The following is a 25,118-nucleotide window of genomic DNA, read 5'->3' on the forward strand; positions in this document are numbered from 1 at the left end:
AAGTGAGGGGTGGCAGAAGGTAGAGGACGACAGAACAGCAGTAGTTCCTGAGTCAATTTTACTAATAATTTTCTTTAAAAAAGGACGGGTTTTGATGTTTTATACTAATGGTGATGAGGACTTTTAAAAGGTAAAAATATTTAAAGTACAGCTTTTAAAAATCTTTTTGGCAAATGGTAGCTATAGCACTGGAAGGCTGGTGGGGAATCTCAATCAAAAAAATTTGTAGTAGGGTTAGAAGAATAATTTCATGCACAATAAGAACAGTATAATTTATTCATTATCAGGTTGATACTAAGAAGGTAAGAACTGGGAAAAAGCTTGCTAAAAGACATTGCAGCTTTTTGTGTGTGTTTTTCAACACAAAACTTTGCTTTATGCACCATTATCATCTAAGGCGGGGAGGGGGGAACATGCACAGAGATCCACCACAGATTTCACCGGTCACCTTGTGAACCAAATCACAGGGGAGCTGGGTTTGGGGGAACTCTGACTTTCTCCAACACAGCTTTTTGCAGTCAGCCTGAGCAGTCACAGACCCCCCTCTCTGCAACCTTGGGGATACAAATCCCTGCTGTGGCTTCTACGTGGGGTGTGCAGGTGGTTTTGGGGGGCTGGGCTGGGCGCTGGCGTGGGCCTTGGCTGGACGGGCAGTGTGGGGAGAGGTAAAGTCCAGAAGGATCATCCCAGTGGGGATGGACCCCACTATCCCCAGGGTAAGAGCCAACCCTGATTTTGCATCTTTTTGTTTGTTTGTTTTAATAGAAGAATTTTTTGCTCAAAACTGGCTGAGATTTGAATAGGAAAAAAAAAAAAACGTAACCAGATTCTACATTCTGAAAGTAGAAATTAATAATTTCTTTTTTGGATAAAATAAAGTTCAACCTGAGTTATTTTTTGGTATCTGGAGTGCTTCATTTGGCAGCCCACCTTCCCAAAAGCTCTCACTCATCGTACCATGACTTAGATAAACACCTTTCCTTTCCAGGGATTTTTCTGTTCTCTCTTGAGGGTTATCATCTTAAAGCTGGTCCAGAATTCCTCACAAGGCTTGCCTCATTTGTGTTGTACCTCATTGAGGTCAACATCTTCGAAACAGCGGTGCTCGTTTTCTTACCCAGCATCAGCCCATTTCTATACGTTTTTAGCATGCACCCTGATGCTGGAAACTGCATGGCATTTAAGATCAACCATATGCTCCCTAAGCAGGTCATGCTGCATCATGCCAGTCAAAATCAGTACCAAGAGTGCTCTTACACTTCTTTCTGGTCTGCATGGACAAGATTTCTCCAAAGCCAAGGTGTATTCTGTATGATCCACGCAGGGAAAAAAAAATAAACAAAGGCTTTGCCCCAGGGATGCCACAACAAATCTAATAAATTTTTTTTAAAATGGTTGCAAAATATGGCCAGTTAATGGGCTGATGCTAAAGGCACAAAGCTGATCTTGTTTTAACGTCATGGTGGATTGACATTGATAGGCTTCACACAAGGGAGTGTCCTGTGGAGGGGTCTGAAGGAGGGGACAAAGCCCGTGGAAGCACAACAGGGAAGGGTTTTCCAGGGGGAGAGGCAGCATGTGGGAAAGGTCTGGAGATGCCAGGGAGAGGCACTGAGAAGAGCTGTACTGAACCATCGCTGCTGGAGTGGACACCAATGGAGGAAGCCATAAATGAAGGCCAAGTTTAGGAAGAGCATTTGGTGTAAAAGGGAGGTAAGGTCAGAAAAGAGAAGACTGTGCATGTGAGGGAAAGGGTCAAACAATTGACCCAATGGTATCAGGCACCTTATTTTAGTGGCCTACATTTTAATTTTCTCACCTAGGTGAGCCCATTTCAAATCAGGGAGCTCCAGGTGCCATGATACACAGCCCTGCTGCCCTTAGCCGCATGTTCAGTCTGGAGGCTTGGATGAACTACCACCTGCTGAATTCAGCCAAGGGGCTTTGGGATAAGACCGAAGAGAGGAAATGTATGGAGGTAGGAGGACAGGCATGGTGCAACACAAGGACAGAGGTTATCTCAACCCAAAAGGTTCAGGAAACAAAAGAAACACAACAGGTCCGTATCAGGGAAAAGGCAGAACTGAAGCAGAGAAGTGCTGAGAGAAGACTAGGGTAAGAAAAGCAGCTGCAAGAGAAAAATGATGTTTCCATGAACCAAGGTCAGGAGGGGACTATGGCATGGCCAGTATTCACGGAGCAAAGGAAGATGAGAATTTGAGCCAACAACTGTCCAAAGGAAATTAGTGGCTGAGTAGATACAAAGGGATTAAACTTTCCATTGCAGACACATGCGCTCAGCAACATTTCTAGGATGCCTCTCACAAACATTTGGTTTCAGATACTTTCCTGAAATCCACAGGAAGATTTTTTTTGCACGCCCCCTTCTCTCCCCACCGCACATAGCTGCCTGCCAGGGTGAGGATACACGCTTTTGTGCACGTGCAGGGTCTCATGGCCGTGCACACACCCTGCGAGGCCGTGCTGCAGCCGCAGCGGCTCAGCCCGGGGTAGCTGCCTGTGCGGGGGCAGTGATGGAGACACACAGCCCAAAGATGTGTGTTGCAGGGGCAGGCGCTCGGCATTGGCGGTCGTGGAAACCCACAGCCCACTCTGCCAGTCCCAGTTATAGGGCCAGCAAAAACTGAATGGGGAATGTTTAAATTCTTCCCGTCCCTCCTCCTATAGCTCTTTGGTTAGTAAAGAGAAAGAAAAAAACAAATGAAGTGTGGTCTCAGCTATAAATATTTTTTCATTCAAAGGATGGAAACATTTTTCATCTTGGGGCAAAGCCTTTTAACAGAACAGGAAGCTTTTAACTGCTGTTTTGAGCCATAATACAATTACTATTAGGGATCACTCAATTTTGAAAATTTTCTAACAAAACCCAGATTTTCTTAAAGGAAAACTTTCATTAAAATACTCCCATTTCCAGTGGATCACATAACAGGGCTGTAGCCTCACTGCTAAAACAGTGCAACTGCATTTTTGCTGTGCATGCATGCAGACACGTGCACTTGCATTGCACTTTACTTACAACTAACATCACCATTTATTTCTCCACCACAATAAAGCCAGTGCATCTGCAGGAGAGAGACAAAGTCAGGATGCAATGTGTCAGTCGAAGACACGACAAAGTGTAAGTGTTGGAGAAAGCAACCAGAAATACAGGTTACAATTGGTCTCATTGTCAGTTTGGCTTAATTTTAGGTAAAATGTATTTCTTCTATTTGTCCAGCTTTGATTTGGAAATGCTGAGCCACAGGAAGGATAATCATTAGAGGACATTTTGAGATTTGACTGGAGGGAAAGATAAACTCCAAGGCTTGAGGTCTTTTTTTGCACCCATCCAAATACTGCACAGAGATGCAGCGGCCATGCTGCTGGTGGGAGAGGGTGAGCAGTCCTGGGCTCCAGCTCAGCGTTCAGCGCTGGCACCCAACAAACAGCTCAGCATGGAGCAGCTTGCTCACTGCTGCAGTGGCCACTGACATTAGGGAGCCCAGAGTCAAAGTGCTGATGGCTCCAGCATCCTCAGAAAAAAATTACTGAATTGCACATCTTTTGTTTCTTCAGGGGAAAACTAAAAAGGCTTTCCGGCACTCGTGGTCTTCAAAGGCTTGTGAAAAGACAGGGAAAGGCTCTGTCAATTGATCTTGTGTCAGCCAAAGAAATTCTCTAGTGCATAAACCATGCATGGCAGAGTTTCTGCCCATGCTCTTTCTTCAGGAAGGAGCCAGTGTTGCTCCTTGGCGGGGGCTGAGCTGCAGCGCAGGCAGCAGAGGAGCTCCCTGCCTGCGCCGCGCTGCCCATGCCACTGGGGCTTGGACGCCTCGTCTGGCTCCCTCCTGAGAGCACCCCAGACCCGCACAGCTGTCACGTGTGGGAACGGCTCTTATTCCTCCTAACAAGGTTGGTTACCGGGGTGCCCTGATCAGCCCAGGCACGCGCGGGTGGCCCACGCGAGGTTAAACCCTCTTTCCTGATGACAGGGTCTTCGAGAGCTGATGTGTGCAAGGCACCGGCTCCCTTTTTGCTCTTAATGAAGACTTTTTTCACCTTGAAGGCCCTGTTACAAGGGACAAAAGTGCATTGCTGTGGCCAAGTGTGGTGGGATCGTGGCTCAGCACCAGCCCTGCAGAGAGCTGGCTGCCACAAGCTCTTGCCATGGGAGCATGAGTGGAGGAGAGGCAGAGACCTCATGTGGCAGCAAGCAGGGTCCTGAGCCACCTGCAGTGGCTGGCTGCAAAAGATACTTTTCCTCTTAACGAAGTAGTTGAAAGTAGTGCTCTGGCTGTAGAAGTCCTTTTCCACACACTAGTAAAGCATTTCACATAACCAGCTTCACAGTGGCTTCTCTATAAGAACTCAAGTTTATTTTTAGGTACCTCTCTGGGGCAAATCCTATTTCCATTGAAGTCTTATGCCAGCTTAGTTTCACTTCCAGGGAGTTAACAGACACTGGCCGGTGGCTTTGTAAACAAACGCATGGCTCTGCCTTTTAGCATGGCCCGTTCTCACTCTCCCGGCCTTTCTTCTATATTATCTTCAATTATTAGTCCCCTTCTATGTATAAACTATCTGCAAAGCAGAGTCTGTATTTAATATCAGCCCCTCCATTGCTGTTTGCCATGCCTGGAGGCATCTTTCTGCACTTCACAGCTGTGGGGCTGGAGAGGTGCTGGGGCAGGCATGGCCATGGGGAGCAGGAGGGGCAATTTAGAGTTAATTTTCTCTGGGTTCTCTTTCTTTTTCTGACTTTACAATTTTGAACCTTTAGTAACCCAACATTTTCTTTTAAACAGCGTTGGTCAGAGTCTAACATACTTTTGAGCCTTTTGATGTCTGGAAATAGGTTTTATTAAGACAAAATATGATGGGTTTTTTAGGTTTTTGGAAGGTCCAAGATAGTTGGTTTTTTTTTCTTTTACATTAGTTATAAACATCTCCCACTTAAACCCCAAAATACTCTATTATTCTCACAAATGGCTGAATCTCTCAATCTCTCCACTTGCAATTGAATTTCTTTAACATGAAACAATGCAAGAAGGGACTTTTTGGTTTTGATACCACCCCCAATTTGATTTATGAAAGCATATGCACATATTGCGTATCTGATCTCACTCTGAGGCTAAAATAGGCTGGGTAGCCCCTAACTACCGATAACAAATCCCAAACATATTTCACATAGTCATGTAGGATCTGGAAAGGCAAACAAGCCCTGAGCTGGGCAGCTCACTCCACCTAAAGGAAGTAGGAGGCAGAAACCACTGCTCCTCCTTACTAAAATAAAATTATAGCTAGAGTTAAAATTAATAATAATAATGATGATGATAATGATGTTAACAATAACAACAATAGTAATAATAATGATGACAAAAAAATAGGAAAAGCCAACAATAAAATGCCAAATAATGCCTTCAAGACTGATGCTCTGGGAGCACTAAGATACAGCCCTGTCTGCAGTGGTGAAGATGCAGCAGCTCACAGAAACCCCTGCTCATCCTAAGGTTCCTGGTGGAAGGAAAGTTGCAGATTTGGGGCAGTGGAAGGACAAATTTCCTCCTCTGCTTTGCAGGGATGGTGGTGACAGGGTCCAGCATGGGACATGTGATGGGGTACAGCAGGTCTGTACAGAGGGGTACAGAGGACCCATGTTAAGCAATGGGGGTGGGAAGCTGCCGCGGCACTTCCAAAGCATTTAACCTGTTTGGTCCCGATACCGGTCCCACTGGTGACACCTGAACTGGCAAATGCACTTGGGGAGGGGAACTGGGGGGGGGGGATGCTTCCACCGGGGACTTCTGTGAGTGGGGTGCTGGTGAGCAGTGCTGTGCTTGGAGGCTGACCACCGTCATCCAAACGAGAGGTGACCTGGGAAAGGGATCTCGGGGGGACACGCTGCCTCTTCCTGACCCCGCTTTGCCAGCTTGTTTTAGCATAAATGATTCATTTGCAATATGTGCGCTATGCTGGTTATTTCTATTCAATCGAGTTTCATCAAGATGAATGAATAAAACTTGCACTCAGGTAAAATGCTATGATTCATGTAAGAACAGAAAAGTTTGGATAGTAAAATAATAAAAGAGAGTTTTGAGGGATCTTTAAATATTTAAAATACATTTTTTTCTTTTTCCCCCCTGGGACTAGCAGGTCTTGCCAGGTCTTAATGCACACAGGGAAATTCTTAATGGCCACAGAGAAATCAATTCCCAGTGTCTCTCCTGCAGCCCTGAAGTCACGCTGAGGCTCCAGGACAAACCTCCCTGCCTGTGGCTGGTCCCCAAATGGCCCTTTCTCCTGAGGGTGGCTGTGGGACATGCCCCGTGGGCAGTAGCACCAGCATGGGCCCTTGGCTCCCTCGGGCACCTTGCTGGCAGCAAGTCCTGATTTTGAAAATAGGTGAGAGAAACTGCTTCTCAGGGCTGCATTTGTGAGAGAAACGCTGCCACTGTTCAGGCTGGAGCTGGATTCATAGAGTCCTCTCAGTCCCTCCAGATAAAAGTTTATTAATAAAATGTCTAACAGGCACAGGCTAAGGGTTGGTGACTAGGGTAGGGAGGAGGCAGAGTGGGGACACTGGTGAGAGGCAGCACAGGGAGATGGGGGTCTGCGAGCCCCACCCTGGCATTTCCACCAGGACATGGTGGACGCAGCCCCCGGAAAAGATTCACTTTCGGTGCTGAAGCCATGTGAAATGCTCAGGCCCTTGCATGGACCTGCCAGCTCACCTCGAGCCAGGAGCAAGGGCCCCGCAAATTCAGGCCCAGCTCCCCCATCTGCAGCTCCGGTCTTTCTAGGTGAGGACAAGTAAAAATAGCTGCCTCGTGAGTGCCCACCCAAGGGTGTGAGGACAACTGGCGGACAACTGGCTGAAATCAACACAGACGCTTTCCGTGAGGGTTTTTTTAAATACATTTATTAACCAATGTTAACACATTAAATGACTCTATATATTGCTAGTCAGAGCAGCTTACAAAATGCCAGAATGCATCATAAACTGGACAGCCACAATGAATAATTACAATGTGCATAGTGGCTAAGCTCAACACTTTAATATAGCTTTATGATTTGCAGAAAAATTAATTTTAAATCATGATTCCTAAAACAATCAATTGTAATTTTACCTAAAACTTATACAAAACCAGGCCACAATCTTTTTTTTTGTTTTGTTTTTTTTTTTTTTCTTTAAAACACACAGTTTTCACGCTGTAGTAACTTGGAAATGTGCAACCGTGTCAACAGAGACAAAAAAGCCAAAGTAACACGAATCTTACTTTCATGCAGCTATCAGTTAAATATTACATATTCTGGAATGATTTTACACCAAAAATATTTCCACAATAACTTGCTTTCATAGGGGTGGATCGAAGTTTTGGAACTTGTAAAGTAATCGAACAAGATTGATTTTTAGTTGTGAAGTGTTTTACAGTCACAACACAGAGGCGACAAAAGTTAATTACACATTTATCAGGCAATAATGTAGCTGTGGTAATACAAGTTACCATCTACTTACTATTTTTTCCAATCAACTTACCACTTAATTTCTGCAACATATTGGGCATTATTTGGCAGTATCTAGTCAATTAACTTATATCACCACTGTAAGTAAAAACGATCAGGATTTCAGTGGTAGTTCACAGAAGTCTTAGTTATATTTTCATCTTTACAATGACCCTGACAAATCCTAGAGAAAACTTTTTTAAAGGCTTTCCTCCTGATTCTTCAGCTTCCATCGTTCCATCATGTAATTGCTTTCAATAAATATCAAAGATCTAAATAAATATTTACAAATTATTCCTCTAACTTCTCAAAAAATAGCTGGATGATTAATGGGCATATGACTCAGTCTAAGACCAATCTTTTAAAGAAACTAAAATGCGGAGACACTTTAAAAGAAAAGCTATTTAAGTAAGCTTTACATCTATTTAAAAAATTGTCTCTGAACATGGATGCAATTCATATATCTATATATAAAACAAACAAAAAGAAAATCATTTTTCAACTATCGATCCATTCCTATTGGTAATGCTTCTTAATCCAGACATTCCGCAAAATACAGACTTTTTACAAATCACGGCATCTTTAATACAAGAAAATTAACATGCATTATTCTTCATTCTGAGTACAGTGATGGAGCTCATTATTAGGCAATGACCCATTACTACAAACATAACGGCTTCTGTGAAACTTAAGTGCTTTTTCTCCTTTTATTATCAAGTTACAATGGACCAGGTGACACCAGATCATAGGCAGTCAAATGACGTTGGATTGGGGAGGCTGAAGGGGGGCACAATAAAGAAATTTGCCTCATAATTCCGTGTATGAATAAAGGTAGTTGTTTTTTTTGTTTTTTTGGCTTTTCTTATTCTTGTTACAAGCACTCATGTTAGGACAAAGATGAAATGTGCAAACTTCAAAATTTAAATATTCATTTTTCTCTAAGATCCAGCTCAGTAAAAGATTACCCCAGTTCCCTGTGATTTTAAACTACAAGATCAAAGCTAATATTTTGTTATAAAAGTTATATATTGAAAAGAAATAATGAAAATAAAACACAGTTGGGAAATATTTAAGAAAAAATACGCAGGACTAGCACCTGCTGTGTCAACCCTGTTCCCTAAATTCAATCATGTACCCACTGGTATAACCAATAGATAATGCCTTTAAACAGTAAAATTAAGCTGAACAAAACCAGCTCAACAAGGTTAAGAAATAAATGTTACATCAAGGTAGTATGCTTTGTTCTTCTGAAACAGTTCTACATTTCTTACATTCAGATCTAGTTTTTAAACGTTCCTTTTGTTAAACTTGCATGATTTTTTTTATCTTTAGATCTGCTGTTTTTAAAGATTAAAATCTCTGTAAAACCTAAAAATGTTTTAAAATTTGCTGAAAATGCAACAAATCCTCTAGTTTAAAATTATTTAAAGTAACCTGCTCCCACGGATGTTAAATTCATTTTGCCGACAAAATTTTGGAGGAGCATTAAACAGAAGATTGAAATTACTGTGCAAAATTTCTTTTACGAAAAGTGTTTAAAGGCTGGTGCAAAATGGGAAGCAAATTCTAAACAATTTTGGCTTCTTGGAAACAAAAACCGCTGTGTCTGAGAATAGCAATCATCGGGGTGGTTTTCTAGGGGAGGAACAACTCTTTCATCTTTTTCTGCGGCAGGTACGTTTGTGTTCGGCATGCCAGTGCTCCTGCTGACACTTGATGGAGCAGTAGGAAGTGTTCCAGCAGCAGTGGTACATGGCCTCCTCTTCACAGTTGTAGCACTGGAGAGAACAAACGAGACGAGATTACCACCCTCGCAGGATCCCTCCTTACCAGCACACAAGTGTTCTCACCTGCTCGTGGATGCACCAGCACATGCAGAGCAATACTTCCCTTTTATTTATGCTTGGGGCATCCAAAGGCAGGGCGTTTTTCACACATGCTAAGTAAAGCAGCAATCTTTAGCAAACCTGCACAATGCTTTTGTATTTTCTGGAGTCTGGATTATTGCTTTTGAAAAAATCATCTCTCATCTAAGAAAACTCATCCCTCAGGGGAGTAGATAGACATTTTTCAGCCACACAGTGCAGGAACCATCTTCTACCCTACATTTGTATAATACCACCCTGATCTATGACTTAAAACCTACGATAAATCAACAGGCACTTCTGGCATGAGCAGGTTCTGCGCAAGCTCAAAACCCAGCGTTTCTGAGGTTTCTTTACACGTCTGACCTGTCCAGAGGTTGCTGGGGAAGATCCTTTTGGGCTAGGAAAATCTCAAAAGTCACAACACCACCACCACTGGAGAAAAGAATAATTTGTTACCAAGGGGTTTGTTACAGCCCATTTAGGGTAGGTCTGCAAGGAGGCTACTGTCATTGGGGTTTGCTGACTACCAGACAGCACTGCAATCTCATGAAAAGAAAACCTCGTGCTACACTAGTGCTACTGAGAAGAGCAAGAAAGTGCCTTTTTCTTCAAGTCTTCCAGAAACCAGAGGCAGCCTGTCATACACAGGATGGCCTCATGGGCTCTTGCCTTTTGTCATGGCTGCCAGGATGCCACAAAACTCCTGACAGAAAGAGATGCTGCACAGCCCGTGATTTCTGCAGAAATACTTGGTTCTGGGGAGTGCTACAGCAAAGAGGGTTTCTATCCCAGAACACAGAGAACGCCTCCCGTTTCAGCTGGAAGAGCTACCTGGAAAATAAGCACATGGCCCCTGACGAACTGAAAAAAAAGGAGTCAACATGGCTGGTCAACACTACGGGTGGTCAGCAAGGAGGTAGGGCACCCAGATGGGCAATGTGCCCTAGGTCCAGGTGGTTTTATACCCCTTAAGGGAGTGCTGCAAACGCATTAACTGTCATTCTGACAAAATCCTGTAAGGTAGGGTGGCATTGGTGCTAAAAGAACCAGTTACACGCAGTGCCCTTGAGAGACAGATTCTAATGATCTCAGATTTGTCTTTCTGAATATGGTCTGCTCAAAATCAGAGCATCTTTATGAATCCAGTCTGAAATGCTTACTGCATGAGGGGGAACAGAGGGAGGGATATCACACAGTCTGTGCAGGTTGCTATCAAAGCACAGAATAACACACAATTTACTTTTTATGTCCTGTCTAGCTACAGCACTGTTAATAAAAGAAAGAATTACAAAGAAAACAAACCCAGTTGCCTTAAAACAAAACCCTACACACTACTAAAAGACAGATCCAAGAAAACCAACATTTACATTGGCTAAACCGACAGCTCTTTATTTACATCGGCAATAAAGGGGCTGCCCTAGCTGCATGAGAAGGGAACCTCTCCATTTTCCTTTTATCACTTAGCTCCAGGGAAGTTTATTTGTAGAAATGTCTGCAAACAAGTGTCCTCTCAAGAGCTGTTTTCCTGTTTTTTCATGTTGCTGGCTGCCCACAAGCCTGTGGGAACTATTAGGATCATCTGCTGGAAAGGTGCAGGGAACAGCTGTGTGTCTCCATTACGTACAGCATGGGCCTCAGCCCAGAGACCAGCTTCACATCTGCTTGCTTGGAGAGATCAAAAAAAGGTAAGACAGGAGAGGACAACTGATCTGTGGGTCCTGCACTTGCCTTTACATGTGCTGGCCATAAGCGTGGGATGTAAATCTCCACTCACATAAGAAAAATAGTGTCATCTAACTTGGTACCAGCACATGTGGCAGAGAAGGCAAAATGCCAGCTGGCCTCAGGCCTCCTCTTTTCTTTGTATTTTTGTCTTTCTAAACATTATCAATCACTTGGGTTTTTGTTTCAGACAGTACACATCATGGACAATGCTCATTCGCATAAAAACAACCTGTTGCAAGTTAGAATAAATATACATGTGAATATAATTGGAAGCAACAGAAGTTAAAAATTATCTATAAAAATGAACTATGCACCAATTTAAATAAGGCTTGTATGCAAATAAAAGAACTGTGAGAAAATAAAAAAGAAACGTTGTCAAGAGCAGCAGACTAGCCTGTATTCTGGAGGCCATCAAACTGCATAATCTCATGATCGCTATCCCTGACTTTACGTTTCTTCCTTTCATTTGCTATATGAAGTATCTGTATTAAATCCAAATTTTCTGGAGGTATAAAAATGAAATTGGGTTAAGCCAAGGGGACTGTGACCAGTTAGAGCAACAGAAAATGTTGTTCTTTAACTATGTGTTATGCTCCTGAAGAACTGGGAGCGCATCTTCTCATGTGGCTGCACACCACCAGCAAAACTATCCCTTCATCCTGACCAGATATTTTTTAGGTATGAGAAAAAGACAAATATAGCATGAATAATAGCAGCTGTATTCCCAAGCCTAGACATCTGCATTAAGCAAAACCATAGATCTCTGCTTCTAATTAAAAAGCAAAGCCACCAAAACTCATTTAGTATGTGTGTTAATTACATGAGATTTTGGTAAGGAGGTATCATTATAATAGCAGCATACAAGAGAGGTACTACACACCAGGGACTGTCATTAGTACCACTGAAGGAAAAATCACTGGGGAGTTGTGTAATTGGACCAACTCCAGCCGCCTGAGGCTGTGTGTTGGCAGGCAGATCCATCAGCTTGAATGCAAAGGTGTTTATCCTCACCCTCCCTCTCCCACCACATGCAAAACAGCTGCCTGTATGATACCTTCATTTAAGGTGGTGAATGACAGATAGTTCTGGGGCCACAGAAATGGGGAAGACTGTCAAATACTCTTTATATATTTAATTGTCTTGCTCAGAAAGAGGCTTTATGCACATGGTCATAAGATGCATTGATGTGGTATCAGTGCGCTCTCTGACTAGGCTAAAGGATATGGCAAAGGCATTGGAGCAGATGAAAGTAAAGTCTTGGGAGTCTCTTCCATAAATTCTGCCTTCAAAAACACCGAAAAGCAGCTATAGCTAAGAGTCCAGACTCACAATCAAGTTACTGTGATCGAGTTTATGCATATCAGCTGAACAGTGGCAACAGTTCATATGTGCACTCTTAACTTTTGACAGAAAGAGCTAATTTGACATAGTTCTATAGTGGGCAATTCACTTTCCCTCTCAGGTGCCACAGGCAAGAGCATGCATGCAGCCACGAGCAGCTGGTGACTCATTAAACACAGTAACTCGATCAAGTCGGAGACCTAAGTAACTTCTCTGGTCTGCAGAGACAGGTAGACAGGGAGGAATTTTCTAACTGACAAAGACCCAAGCACTGCAGTGTCATAAAACCCACAGTAAAATCTCTACGAGGAACAGAAATTAAGACTCTACAAGAGCTCCGGCATTTGACGTAATTCTTCTCTTTACAAAAAAAACCAGACTTGTGACTGTGATAGTCAGCAACCGATTATCTTGCCTTACTATTTATTTCATTCTTCTACAGAGCAGAGATTTCTCTGCAGGGACCACAGTTTCACCTGTAAGAACAAGGACTAATGAGGCTGAACATAAACAAACCACCCTTTACAGCAGAAGACAAACAGGAGCTGGGGGACAGGGCCAGGGCTGGCTGTCAGCGGGCGGCAGTGGCTGTCCATCGCAGCTCAGATCTGCGTGCCATCTTGTGGCAAGGCACCCGTGTGCTGCTCAGCTGCGTCCGGCAAAAACAAAGCTCAAAAGGAGGCCAGTAGAAAATCTTGTGCCCACCCTCCTGTATGTTAGAGATAGCTATTACAGTGCAGTGTGATTTCCTGAACAATGACTTTCATTTCCTTGTTCTGTGAAAATGAGCAAAGAAATAGCGAAGTTTCTATGTGTGCCAGGCTCACTGCTCCTCAGTGTAACAGTTTCCACCCTTACTCTGCTAGAGGCTAGCAACACAGGATTATAGTACTCGCAGCGTTTGAGTAGATGCTGTACAGACATGTGGGAGAACACACTTCTGGCTTAAAAAGAAAACAGGAGACACAAACCAAACAAAACCAGGGAAAAGTTTGCAGTATGTAATGGAATGGTAAGTTAGATGTCTATGATGTCTGTTTTCACTTTTCTAAAGGGTAAATGAACACGGTTCTTCCAGGAAATGCTGCAGATTTGGGCTAAAGGACTGAACAAGGGAGAGAAATGTATTTCAGAAAGTCATGTGTTAAATACAAAAGAACATAAAAGAGCTGCAGAAGAAGCTAGGAGAGGAAAATGCCAAAAGGATATCACTACCAGCATTATTAGCAGGGGAATCCAAATTGATGCAGCCAGGTATTGTATCCTCCAGGGCCTTGAGATCAAAGGAGTGTGAACATAACGCAAAATATGTCTTATATGGAGTAAAGCTGCATTTAGAAAAAAATATTTTGATACTAACATCTGGTTGGACTCAAGAAGATGGTGCTGTTAACACTATATAATTAAGATGGAAAGTAATCAGTACTTCAAGTTGAAATTTGAAGATTCAAAAACTTTGAAAGCAGTAATATGAAGAAGAAAACCTGAAAGACCAGTGAAAGAGTGGTGTAGTTAAAAGTAAGGAAGAAATCACCTTCAATTGGCCTGAAGTATTCGTTATGCATTTCCACTTATTGTCTTGTAATAAATTTTTGACACTTACCCACTGCTTCTTCTTGGTCTGGGAAATCAGCTGCTTGTGCTGGCCTGCTAGCTTCTTAATTTCTTCTAAAAATTCTTCTTTGCACTTCTCCTTCACCTGCTTACATTTTCTGTCCATCTCTCCTTGTGCATTGGCCACAGCTTTATTTACAGCCTGCCTTTTCTCTTCTTCCATCTCCGTACGCAGCTGCCATAAGAAAGTCAGCAAAACAAGTCAATGGACAACTATTGGAATAAAAATATCTTCTTTAAACCTCGACTCTTTAAACCTCTATTACTGATATGGGTGGAGGTCACATAATTAGAGATTTCTCCTATTCAGAAACCAAAAAGTTCTCTTCTTTAGAGTTATAACAAAACATCCATCCAAAATAAAAATGTCACCATATTTCTGTTCTGCTAGGCATCTACAAAAACAGCTAAATAGGTTCCATGTATATTTTGTCAATAATTAGTTTACAAATTTATGAATTTATCTTAGACAAAGATTTTGTCTTTTCCAAATCTATAACTGCATATAAATCACAGCAAGGACACAATGGAAATACAAAATAGAACATCCCTGAGTTCAGTAAGAGGTACCTTTAAGACTAATTGTCAGTGGGATTCCTTTGCCCTTGCTCAGTTATCTAAAAGTTTGGTGTCATAATCCTACAGGATTAAGCTCAGGCTTAGATATTGAATTCAACAGGTTATCATTAGATAAGAAAACTCAAACAAATTTCGGTGAATCTATTTAATGTTTAGGTCAGAAGACTGACAAAAGAATTATTTACGAATAGCCTTTAAACAATGACATTGTTTACAACCACACTCGACAATGGAGACAAGGGCTTTGGAAACAGATACTCATGAATGAACAATTAGTTTCATTTTTTGGATCACAAACTGATTTCATTGGACAAGAATCAAAAAAAAGCATGAGTTTTCTGTTTAAACTAAGGCCTGCTGGTACAGAAATAGTCAAAAAAGCAGTAATGAAGACTATTTTTATGTGGTCTCTTTGGAAAAGGTTTTTTATTCATTTTCTTAAGGGTGGATGTCACAAAAATAGATAAGAATGTGAAAAAAATCCACACTCCTCCTCTCCTCAAACCGGAGTGTAGGTGGTGTTCGACAAGTGTTACCTTTTCCACTGCCTCTCGCACAACTCTCTCAGTTTCTCTTTTGTGATCAGCTTTCATCCTGTCCTTGAAATCATTAAAGATTTTGGTGTATTTGTCATGGCACATGTTCTGACACACTCCATCATTACTTGTCTGGGTGCTCCGATGCAGCATTTTTGGAGAAGAGGCACTTAACTTCTTGGTCTGAGTTGAGACTGAAACTTTTTCAATGGGCTGAGGCATTGTGGGAATTTCCTGGCTTGAACTTACTGCTTCAGTTTCAGGTTCTGGCTCCTACAGAGAAAGAACAAACTTGTAAATCCAGATATCAAAACAGAACAAGTTAACTTTCAGTTCCCCCTGGAGAAAAATATGTTACATGACTAATGTCAGTGCAATTAATGTGAAAGGTGTCTGTTGAAGACTTTTAGTGCTAATGGGACGTGGGGTCCCTGAGGAAAACCAGCATGACAGTGGGTAGGCTCTTTGGTCAGGCTTTTCTGACTCCAGCTAGGAGCCCTCCAGAAGGAAGCACAGGCATGGCATTAGTATGCCACACTCACCAGCCTCTCTTCCCAAAAAGTACAACCACCATCAGAAGCTCTGCTGAATCCCTGCAGATCTCTTGGGATTACTAAAGGGTTGCCACAGATTTCTTCCCCCCACCATTCTCCCTGAAGAGACTGTTGCTGCATGCCTAAGGTGCGTGAATTGTTTTGGCAGACTCTGGGCTTACTCTGGCCCAACAGGCTGCACTGGAGTCTGTAATATTTCACTGATTTCATAGAACTGCTGCAGATTGATTAGTACTTCAAAGGTGCTTTGAAGATGAAAGGCTAATGAGCGTCTAAGTCTTGCTTCCAATAATATAGAACTAGACTTGGATGACCACAGAAGCTTTCTGTAATTACACAATTATCAAGAAAGAAATCATAGTTACTGTAATGTACCGTAGTGAATGTAGCTGCCTGTGTTATACACTATACCACCAATTGCTCGTGCTCTTTAGAACAGATAGAAGTAATATTCCTGCAAACTCTTGGTGACATTTGGAGTGTCTGAAGACACAGATGAACATTATTTGGCTTTTTTTTAACTTGGATTTTCAAAGCTCATTTAACAGTGTACAGGCAAAGCATGCAGTCCTTGTAACACTGGACTTGCTCGGGACTGGACTTTGTGCCTGTCTGTGTGATGGGGCACTGCTCACACCAATCAAAAGGCTGACTCTGTATTCCCTTTTGCAACCAATTACTCTCTAATAGGTCACTGTGATTGACTTCTGGATCACTGGGCAAATATGAGCAGAGCTAAGAGGTAAATGTTAAGACATAAATATATAAAGCAAATTACAGCATTTGCTTGACAGAAAACACAATAAAAATGACAAGACATCCTAAACTGTATTCTCCCTGTCTTCCAGTCAAATATAGTTTGGGCCCCAGGGAGCACAAACTCTGGGTCACTGCCTCCACTGATGAAGGTGACTCCTGCAGTATCAGATACAATGGGGAGGCAGGGTGCCCAGAGTGACAGTGTCTGTATTTCAGGCACCAGGGCTATCCCATAGAACTCTGGTGCTAAAATATCTGAACCCTTCTCTGTAATGGAGTCCTGAGTCCTCTTCCGAGGACTGTGCATATGTGCAACTTTTTCTTAGTGTTCAACATGCAGCTGAAACGAGACAGGAAAAAATACTCCAAAGTTAGGAAATAAGAGATTATGGCTGTGTCTCAGCAACTGCCCCCTTGTGTACAAACAGGGTAATACAGTCCCTTGGTTACATGATCTTTCAGTGTGCAAGTTGGATAAACAAGGAAGGAAGTTTCACGGACAAAGGTGAATACAACATTTTATAAACTTAATATTCTTGATCACGCAAAATACTTCATAATTTCTGCTGTTTATACACTGACTAACTAGACTAAATTTGCCATTTAAAAAAATGTTGTAAGCTGACTGTTGATTTATTCATGATACAGGATATGACTACGATGACACTAGTGGCTTGCATGTGGGGTGTACAATTATGTTTGTTAGCAAGGAGGACCAAGCTACGGGGCTGGAACTTCCAAGATGAATACTATACAATCAATAAAAGGTGACAGAAATTGAAGGGAGCGTCTATTAAAATTTCAGACTTTTTGTACTTTGCTATCTCTACGAACACAGTAAGTGAGATTACTTACTTCTTTCTTGAGTTCCATACTCTGGTTACGTCGTCCCTTCTTTGCTCTTGGTTCCTGAGTAACCTTCAGCTGTGAACATTAAGAAAAACATATTGAATCATTCCAAAAATCAGTTCATATAAGTAGCATTCACTGTGACATGACTGATGTACCTTTTATTTGGGATTATTTGCAATTGTGTAATTTAGCAAACAGAAAGTTGAATACTGTTCTTAAATAAGAAGTGCACACAATAAACTTTCCCGATGACTATGATTGCATGAAGGAACAAAATTCATGAACAAGGTCTAACATTCAATATGTATTTGCTAAAATATCCTTAACCATTCTTTTCTTCATTTCACACACAAGTTCAAACACTTGTTTTCTGGAATATTCTGATATCAGTGACCCATAATTAGGCAGAAGATCTTGTTGGAAACCAGAAAACAGCAATAATTATAATGTATATATGTAAAGATGGTAAGATTACCCAGACTTGCTATAATTGATTATAACTTGGAGGGGTATGAAACCTCATGCTTTAGAATAAAAGCCAATCTCCAGCAATAGAAACAAGGGCGAGATCAAAGTGGATGGTATATTATCTTATAATGGCTTACAGAAAAGTTCTTACTCCTGCCTTTGAAGCATCCAGTGCTAACACAGCTAGTGTTAGTGACAGGATACTGCAAAGCACTGTCTTGGACGGCTACTCTTATGTTGCTGTATCTGGGAAACCAGTGAAACAGGGATAAGCATTAACCAAGTGAAAGATGAAGAGCTGGGGTGGAACAGAAAATATGCAAATGACCCCTCCAAACCCTATGACTGACAGTTCTGAAAAAATGGGAAAATGGCACTGTTATTTTTTGTAAATACAGTTTGTGACTGTTTTCCTGTTTCATCATACATGTTGCATGACTGCATACACAATATTAAATAAAGGACCTGCAAAGGGTTAGTTAAGTAAAACAGGCTAAAAAACCTAAACCCACTTTGCTAAGGAGCATCCACTTAAAGCAACATCCAGTTTTACAAGCTTTCAAGTTTTTAGCTACAAAAGGGCAAAGGAAGAGGGTCAAAACATGCTGATTTTTAAAAATACAGACTTAGAGAGAGGGTAGTGCTTTTAAATGAGGAAAGAAGATGTTGCCAGGGCAAAGGCTGGCAAAAATACAGAGAAGCATCCTGCAAGCTATGAAAATCTTACTGTCAAGTCAGTAATAGTGAATATGTAACACCCTGTTGGACAATGGATGACTAGCAAGGCTCAGCTGTGATAAGGGAATTTGCATATGGCAATGCAAAGTTTTGTATCTTGGCCCTTGTGCTTTTCACCTTTTTTAAAGCAATATAATTCTTCTTGTTTTGCAGAATTATTTTTAATTACTTTAATCAGTTGCTGGTCAATGGTCCTCAAGTGCAACATTTCCACCTAACTTTAGTTGGACTTGCTGAAAATGTCATGATTGGTGTTAGTTGGGGATCTGTAATGCAGAACGCAGTCCAAAGTGAACACACTCCAGCTGTGAAAAAGCTGAACAGCTACAGGGCTGTCCCTTGATGGGAGTCCAAGAAGGCAGTGTTGCAGTCTATCTGATATCCATGACATTTAACTTGAACATTCCTATTTAACTTTAGAAATCTTGGTCTGTCTCTTCAAGGTGCTGTAGGTGACAAACATTTTGAAACTTCCTAGAGGTCGTCCAAGAAACTGAGGAAAGAGGAAAACTCTATATTCTTGCTATTACTGAGCTACAAAACATGGGGAAAATAAGCCTTTGAACCCTATTCTTGTCACCACAAAACTGCAGACAGAGCACAAGGCTAATTTAATAGTAGATTAATCAAAAATGTCATCTTTGTACCCTTTAATAAATTGCCTTGATTGCTAACATTGTGGCAGCATTTACCTGCTCATTGCTGGTGGAAGAGATACTTGACTCTGCCTCCTCTTCCCCTTTATCTTCATTCTTTGATTTCCAGAATCTCCCCTCACGAAGAAAACGCTGGTGCAGTTCCAGCTCATCACAGGCCTTCTTCCACCCCATACTGCGTTTCACGTGCAGCCGATGGATGTTCACTGTGATATCTTGAATGTTTTCAGAGGGGATCCAGGCCCTTTTAAATACACAGTACAGACAGGTTCAGAAACACTGAATACAGATGAAGGATCTTGACCTGAGAAATGGACTTCAGAAGCAGTTTTTCACAGCGGCTGATCACTGACAATTCCTTTGTACTCAGAATTTTTGTATATTCAACACATTTGGGAAAAAAAGGACTGCATACCATTAGACATTTGTATTACTATAAGCACTTGTTAGCGGTGGGTGCTATGGCTGAAAGTCTCTTTCATTTTTGGTGAGCCACAAACCTCCCCCAGCACCAACAGCAGTCACATCTCCTACCTGCTCTCTTGCTAGATGCCCCGAGTCAGACACAGAGACATCTTTACTGAAGGTTCATATGCTAATCCAATTTAACCCTTGACCTCTTTGCTAAAACTGTCAAGGAATGTACCAAATTATCACCTCAAATAGAGTCATTTTGTAGTTAGGGGCCCTGTCTGTCAGGAGTGAACTCATGTGGGGACTGTTATGCTCTTTTGGACTGAATTCATGCCAGTGACTTGGTTCCAGAGGTACTTTGTCCTCTTAAATATTTTCAGAGAGTCCTCATAGAGTTATATGGGCAGCTCTTGACATTTTGAAAGGTTATACCAAGCAACATTGGACATTAAAGAGTCACTGCCATGCACATGCACATAACAGAGTAAATACTGTAACAAATTAAATTGTCTGCAGACACATTCTCAATTCTTACAATATAAATTTCATTTCAGTGAAGTCAAACAAACAATGCTAATTTACACCAACCAGGAAACTGGCCTTTTGTCCAAGTCCAGCACAGTAACTAAGCAATGGCATGCTAGTAAAATGTATTTTGCCTTTTCTATCAGCACACATTTAAGACGTTGCAAGCACCTCATCCCACAAGTGTCATGTTACTTTATTAAATAGTTTGAAGCTGTGTGAACTTAATGCCAAAACTACTCATGAGATAAGCTGTATTTGCAAACAGATTCAAGGTAAATCATTCTGTGATTGAGACACAAACAGAGATCCTTTACCCACTTTATGCCCATTAGAAAATCTTGGTAGTTCATATAACAAATGAAAACATGTTATATACTGTGCAAGTTACACTAAAAGCAATTTAAATAAACAGCCTCATAAAACACTGTTACTGAATTGTCTAGACCCTTTTGGGATGCACCAAAATATACCACCTTCCCAACAACTGTGAATTACTTTGCAAATGTCTCCTCTCCTCACATTATAGGTATATAAATCAAACAGTAAAAAAAAAAATCAGTACATACACTCTAGTAACACTACTATAACCCTCCCCAAATGCTGAACAAACACCTGGAGATGGAAGTAAAAGCTGATCTCTAAGAGTGAAGTTTCCAATGTAAAGAGTTACTCTGAAATTGCAAACTGGCTCACAGCAGGAGCTCTGTCAATGTTCTAGCAGTGAGACAGAAACATTTGTGATGTATATTATGTTACTAAAACACAAAATTGCAATGTGCCTGCTCAGAAGAGAAAATTGCACAAAGTCAGTACTGCTGGTAGTAAGAGTACATTTCTGTCCAATTTTCACCTTGGCTTGGATTAGCAGGCTGCTACTGATTTGAAGAAACAGTTGAAGTTCACTTGCTTTAATTAAAATGGCATTAAGTAACATCCCTATGGCAGCTGTGGAAAGGGAATCTCTGAGCCATTTGGCAACTTTGGATGTGTTAGACTGAGCTTTAAATTTTCTGAAACAATTATGGCAAAGTACTCAGTCTTTCTAATGTTGGCAACTAGCTGAGCCAGGGTTTACAACATGATAGATGAGATAAATTCTTTTAAGTATTGTTTGTAATAAGAAGCACATGGAACTAATAAATTACCTTTGGTGGTGATGGCCAAAAAAGCGAACATCAACTTGATTGTCCTCTTTCTGCATGACTTTGGCTGGCCAAAACCCAAAGCCTTTCATTTTGGCCCAAACCAACTCATGATTAGGTATCTGGAAAAAATGTTGTATTTATTATTGGATATGAAGTATTATATTGATATCTCCCACAAATACTTTGCTGTAATACTATGCTAGTATCTTAGGAATATGGTCACTGTTTATGTCTAGTGCTATTTTCATTTTTATCTTCTTACAATATATATTTGCCTGTTAGATGTACTGCTTGGATCAAAGTAAAAAAAATATGAAGTCTGAAAAGGGTGTAACTGTCTATTGAAAACAGAGATCTTAAGCAGCCCAAAATTTAAACTTGTCTATTTTATAGCTTCATCCAGGAGCAAAGTTTAACTTCTGTAAGCTCCTTATTTTCTTCTGAGACTGTTGTAACTGGCTGATAACCAAGTTTTATAACCTATATTATTACAGCTTTGAACTTCAATCAATGTTTCACTTGTGTAAAATATCTAGGCTTACAGAATCTTAACACGCTTTTGAAACAAGCCTACTGAAATAGTCAATGCATTAATGACACCAAAACTGCAGGCTTTTATACAGAAAGGCAAACAAATTAAAATCTGAGTCAGCAACATACACAAGGATAGCAGAACCAATTGTCAGGTCGCGCATTTGACAAATAGAAACAGTTCTTGCAAAGCTGCAGTTCATCCAGCTGAAAAACAAAAAAAGGTAAATAAGTCCAAAAAATTCTATTTACATGACTTCAGAAGTATCCCTCTCTCTTGAGTAGTAAGATTTTTCAACTCTGCTTGCTAATTTGGTAGAGTTACTTTTGTCTGTGCAAACTAGAGGTGTGAAACTGAGGTGAGCTGAGAGTGGATAAAAGACAAGCTGCAGAAATGTTATTCATATTTTAGAAAAACAAGGCAGAAGGAGGAGACTAATTCAACTCTTAATGATTTATTATAGCTAAAATGCAAAGAATAGTTCTTTAAATTAATAAAATGTTTAAAGTACATTCTGAAAGAAGTCATTCAACTGTACAAATGGAGAAAGTGTGACAGCTCCCCCCTAGCTTTATTTCTTGGTCTCCTCTGAAGGTTGAGAAATGTTTCGCTGCCAATTACAGAATTTGGTAGGAATCTCACCTCAGGTTCAGTTTATATTAAAACTATGTATTACTAGATCATTTTCAAAACTAACATTTGAATATCAGTATTTTTGAAATAGTCTAGTTGCAAAAGAAAAAAAAAGAAAAAGGAATTCTGAATCAGCTGTTAGAAAGGGGAAAATTTATATTAAACTTCATACCCTTTTTATTTTTGTAATATGAAGAATAATTTTCTTAGATTCTGAAATAAAAATCAAGTATCTTGGCTACATCTTCATTACTTGGTACTACTTACTTCATGACATGTGTCTTTGTAAAGCATCCTTGCTATATCAGCTTGCTCACTGTCCGCTATAAATTAAAAAAGATGGTATGAACAATCACAGTATGATCACAGTGCTCACAAAGATTTGCAGCTGTCATTGCTATGACTTTCATGGTATAATTGTCTTGCTTGAGAATACAAAACATAATTTAGTCACTTGGATAACCCTTCCATTTAAAATTTTCTAACAATCAGTTCTATATTTGTTTTTTCTTTCCTATTTATATGCAAAAACACTGTTGGGAGCTTTTCAACTGAACAATACAAGTACACATCTGAGGAGCAGCACCAGGGAGACAGGGTTGCTCCTAATATGGATCCAGTTTCTTTCTCTGCTAGTGTCTTAATGACACATTGCAATTGTCCTAAAACATGGCTCTCTGCTATCACCATTTGACAGGAACACAGGTACAATCACACAAGCATTTCTGCTCTGAGTAATGCTTCACAGACTATTTATCGCTACGTGTTTCCCTTTACACCTGTGTTTTTCTCCATCAGCATATTCACAACTCTCCCTACCAATGACACTGTGGGTTTTCTGATGCTGCAAATAGATTGGTCCCAATGTCCTCCCAGTTTCCCTGAAGTGAGCTGTGTCTGCAGGGAAGAACCACATCCTTCCTGAAATGACGGCTCTGGAGAACCCTGTTACAGGACCTGGCTATAGCTTCTGGACACGGTGGTGGTGTCTTTCCACTTCCAGTCAGACTGTTCCACCGTATCAGTCACTACCTTTCCAGTGGCTGGCAGCTTCTCTAATGGCTGTACCTCCACACACTGCACCAGCAGGACACTTCTAGTGTGGGTGTAGCTATCTTTGCTGTTGCAATATTGCAGATATTGCCCACAAGTGAAAAATACGTGTCTATAGTACATGTTTCTGCTGACACAGCACAGCAGAGATCAAACCTCTTTCCACCCAAACCAACAGAAGTATACTGGCAGAAATCTGCAGTATAGACTGACTTATGACCTAGGCTGCAGAAGAAACAGGACGGCAAAGGTGCAAATTCCCACTAACAGGTTTAGCCAGAGAGGATGAAAATAGTTGTGTAGTAGGTGGGCCAGAAAAGACCCTGCAAAGTGCTCTTGCAGCTTACTCGGATTTTTAAGGGCTCTAAAATGACCTCATCCACACTTAAGACTATCTAATACCAAATTCAACCCTGAACCTGTGATTTTCCTGCAGATAAAGATAAATCACATAAAGCAAGCAGTAAATGTAGTACTTTACCTCCATAGAAAATCACTGTGTTGTGTAGAAGCAGTTGAGCATCTGCTTTGAACTCCTCGTAACTCCTGTACTTTCCTTCATTTACTTTCTACACAAAAGAAAACATAGGACTGTGAAAAAACTGTTAAAGTGCTGTACCTGTTTTATGCAGTGAAGCTTTCACAGAAATCTGCATTATGCAACACAGATCAGACACTGCCTTTCCTGCGTACAGAAGGAATACTTACAACTCTTTGGCATGGTTTGTTAGTATCTGAACATTGGCTGCATTGGTCCCTTTATGCAATGCCCAGAGGTAAATAGGTGCTTTAATACCTGACTAAGTTTAAAAAAAAATTCTCTTGATTATAACAGGGTAAATCTGGAGTAGCTTCATCATAAAGTGTGGCCCAGAACACTTGTTCAAATTAAAATATATTCCCTGAGGTGAAGATTTTGTACCTTAAAATACCAGCTAGTTTCAAATCAATGTTATACTTCCAGGATCTTCACTTGACAGTCAGTGTTTTCTGATGAAGGCTGATTGTCTTAGTCTTCCAAACTCGTAGCAAACGCCTACATGGAGCCATGCAGTTCATTTTCCTAGTATGGTCTTTTGTCTGATAAAGAATGCAGCATTTTCAGTTGTGCTCTGTCAAGAACACCTATGAGAATTCCAATCATCAAACATCATCAGTTTCTAGGATGCTATCAAGGCCAAAAGACCTTTTGTGGAAGCAGGTGAAGGTGACACAGTGAAAGGAAGGCCTGACCTATTTTCAGGCTCAACCAGCCTTGCCAGTACTTCAAGCCAGCCAGTAGTGTTGGTTTCCAAAACTGTCAGTGGAAGCTATTGTTTATCCATGTGTTTCAACAACAATAATAAAACAAAGGCTTTTCACATCTATGGTTGTAAAGGGCAAGATATACTACAGCCCTGCATAGTAATCCAGTTGCAGCAATGAATAAAGAATATGCTGTTCATTTTGGTCATGTGCCATTGATTTACATGAGTTGTCATCAACTTTGGTTCAGAAAAAAAGGACAACGCATTTACTAGTACTTTATTTTTGGAAAAATTAATGCAAAACAGATGTTTTAAGTGAATCTTGTTTCTTCATGATCAACAAAATGATTGGTTCTTTATGAATCATTTACAT

The 25,118-nt window shown here is 40.9% G+C and overlaps 1 protein-coding gene across 5 annotated transcripts in view; it reads right to left on the bottom strand.

The window, feature by feature from the left end:
* Positions 1 to 6,897: 6,897 nt before the first annotated feature.
* The window catches only part of ZMYND11 (zinc finger MYND-type containing 11), a 108,431-nt gene continuing 90,210 nt past the window's right edge, over positions 6,898 to 25,118 (bottom strand). For all 5 annotated transcript variants that reach the window (XM_074868353.1, XM_074868372.1, XM_074868343.1 and 2 more), the window contains 9 exons: positions 23,980 to 24,067; positions 22,713 to 22,768; positions 21,941 to 22,018; positions 21,281 to 21,399; positions 19,230 to 19,437; positions 17,335 to 17,403; positions 15,167 to 15,439; positions 14,041 to 14,226; positions 6,898 to 9,281 (listed from right to left, as the gene is read on the bottom strand). In XM_074868353.1, coding sequence (XP_074724454.1) covers positions 9,159 to 9,281; positions 14,041 to 14,226; positions 15,167 to 15,439; positions 17,335 to 17,403; positions 19,230 to 19,437; positions 21,281 to 21,399; positions 21,941 to 22,018; positions 22,713 to 22,768; positions 23,980 to 24,067 — 1,200 coding nt within the window. In that variant the 3' untranslated portion in view covers positions 6,898 to 9,158. The remainder of the gene's footprint in view (positions 9,282 to 14,040; positions 14,227 to 15,166; positions 15,440 to 17,334; positions 17,404 to 19,229; positions 19,438 to 21,280; positions 21,400 to 21,940; positions 22,019 to 22,712; positions 22,769 to 23,979; positions 24,068 to 25,118) is intronic.

The sequence above is a fragment of the Strix uralensis genome, chromosome 1 (genome assembly GCF_047716275.1).
Source record: "Strix uralensis isolate ZFMK-TIS-50842 chromosome 1, bStrUra1, whole genome shotgun sequence".
NCBI classification, from domain to species: domain Eukaryota; kingdom Metazoa; phylum Chordata; class Aves; order Strigiformes; family Strigidae; genus Strix; species Strix uralensis.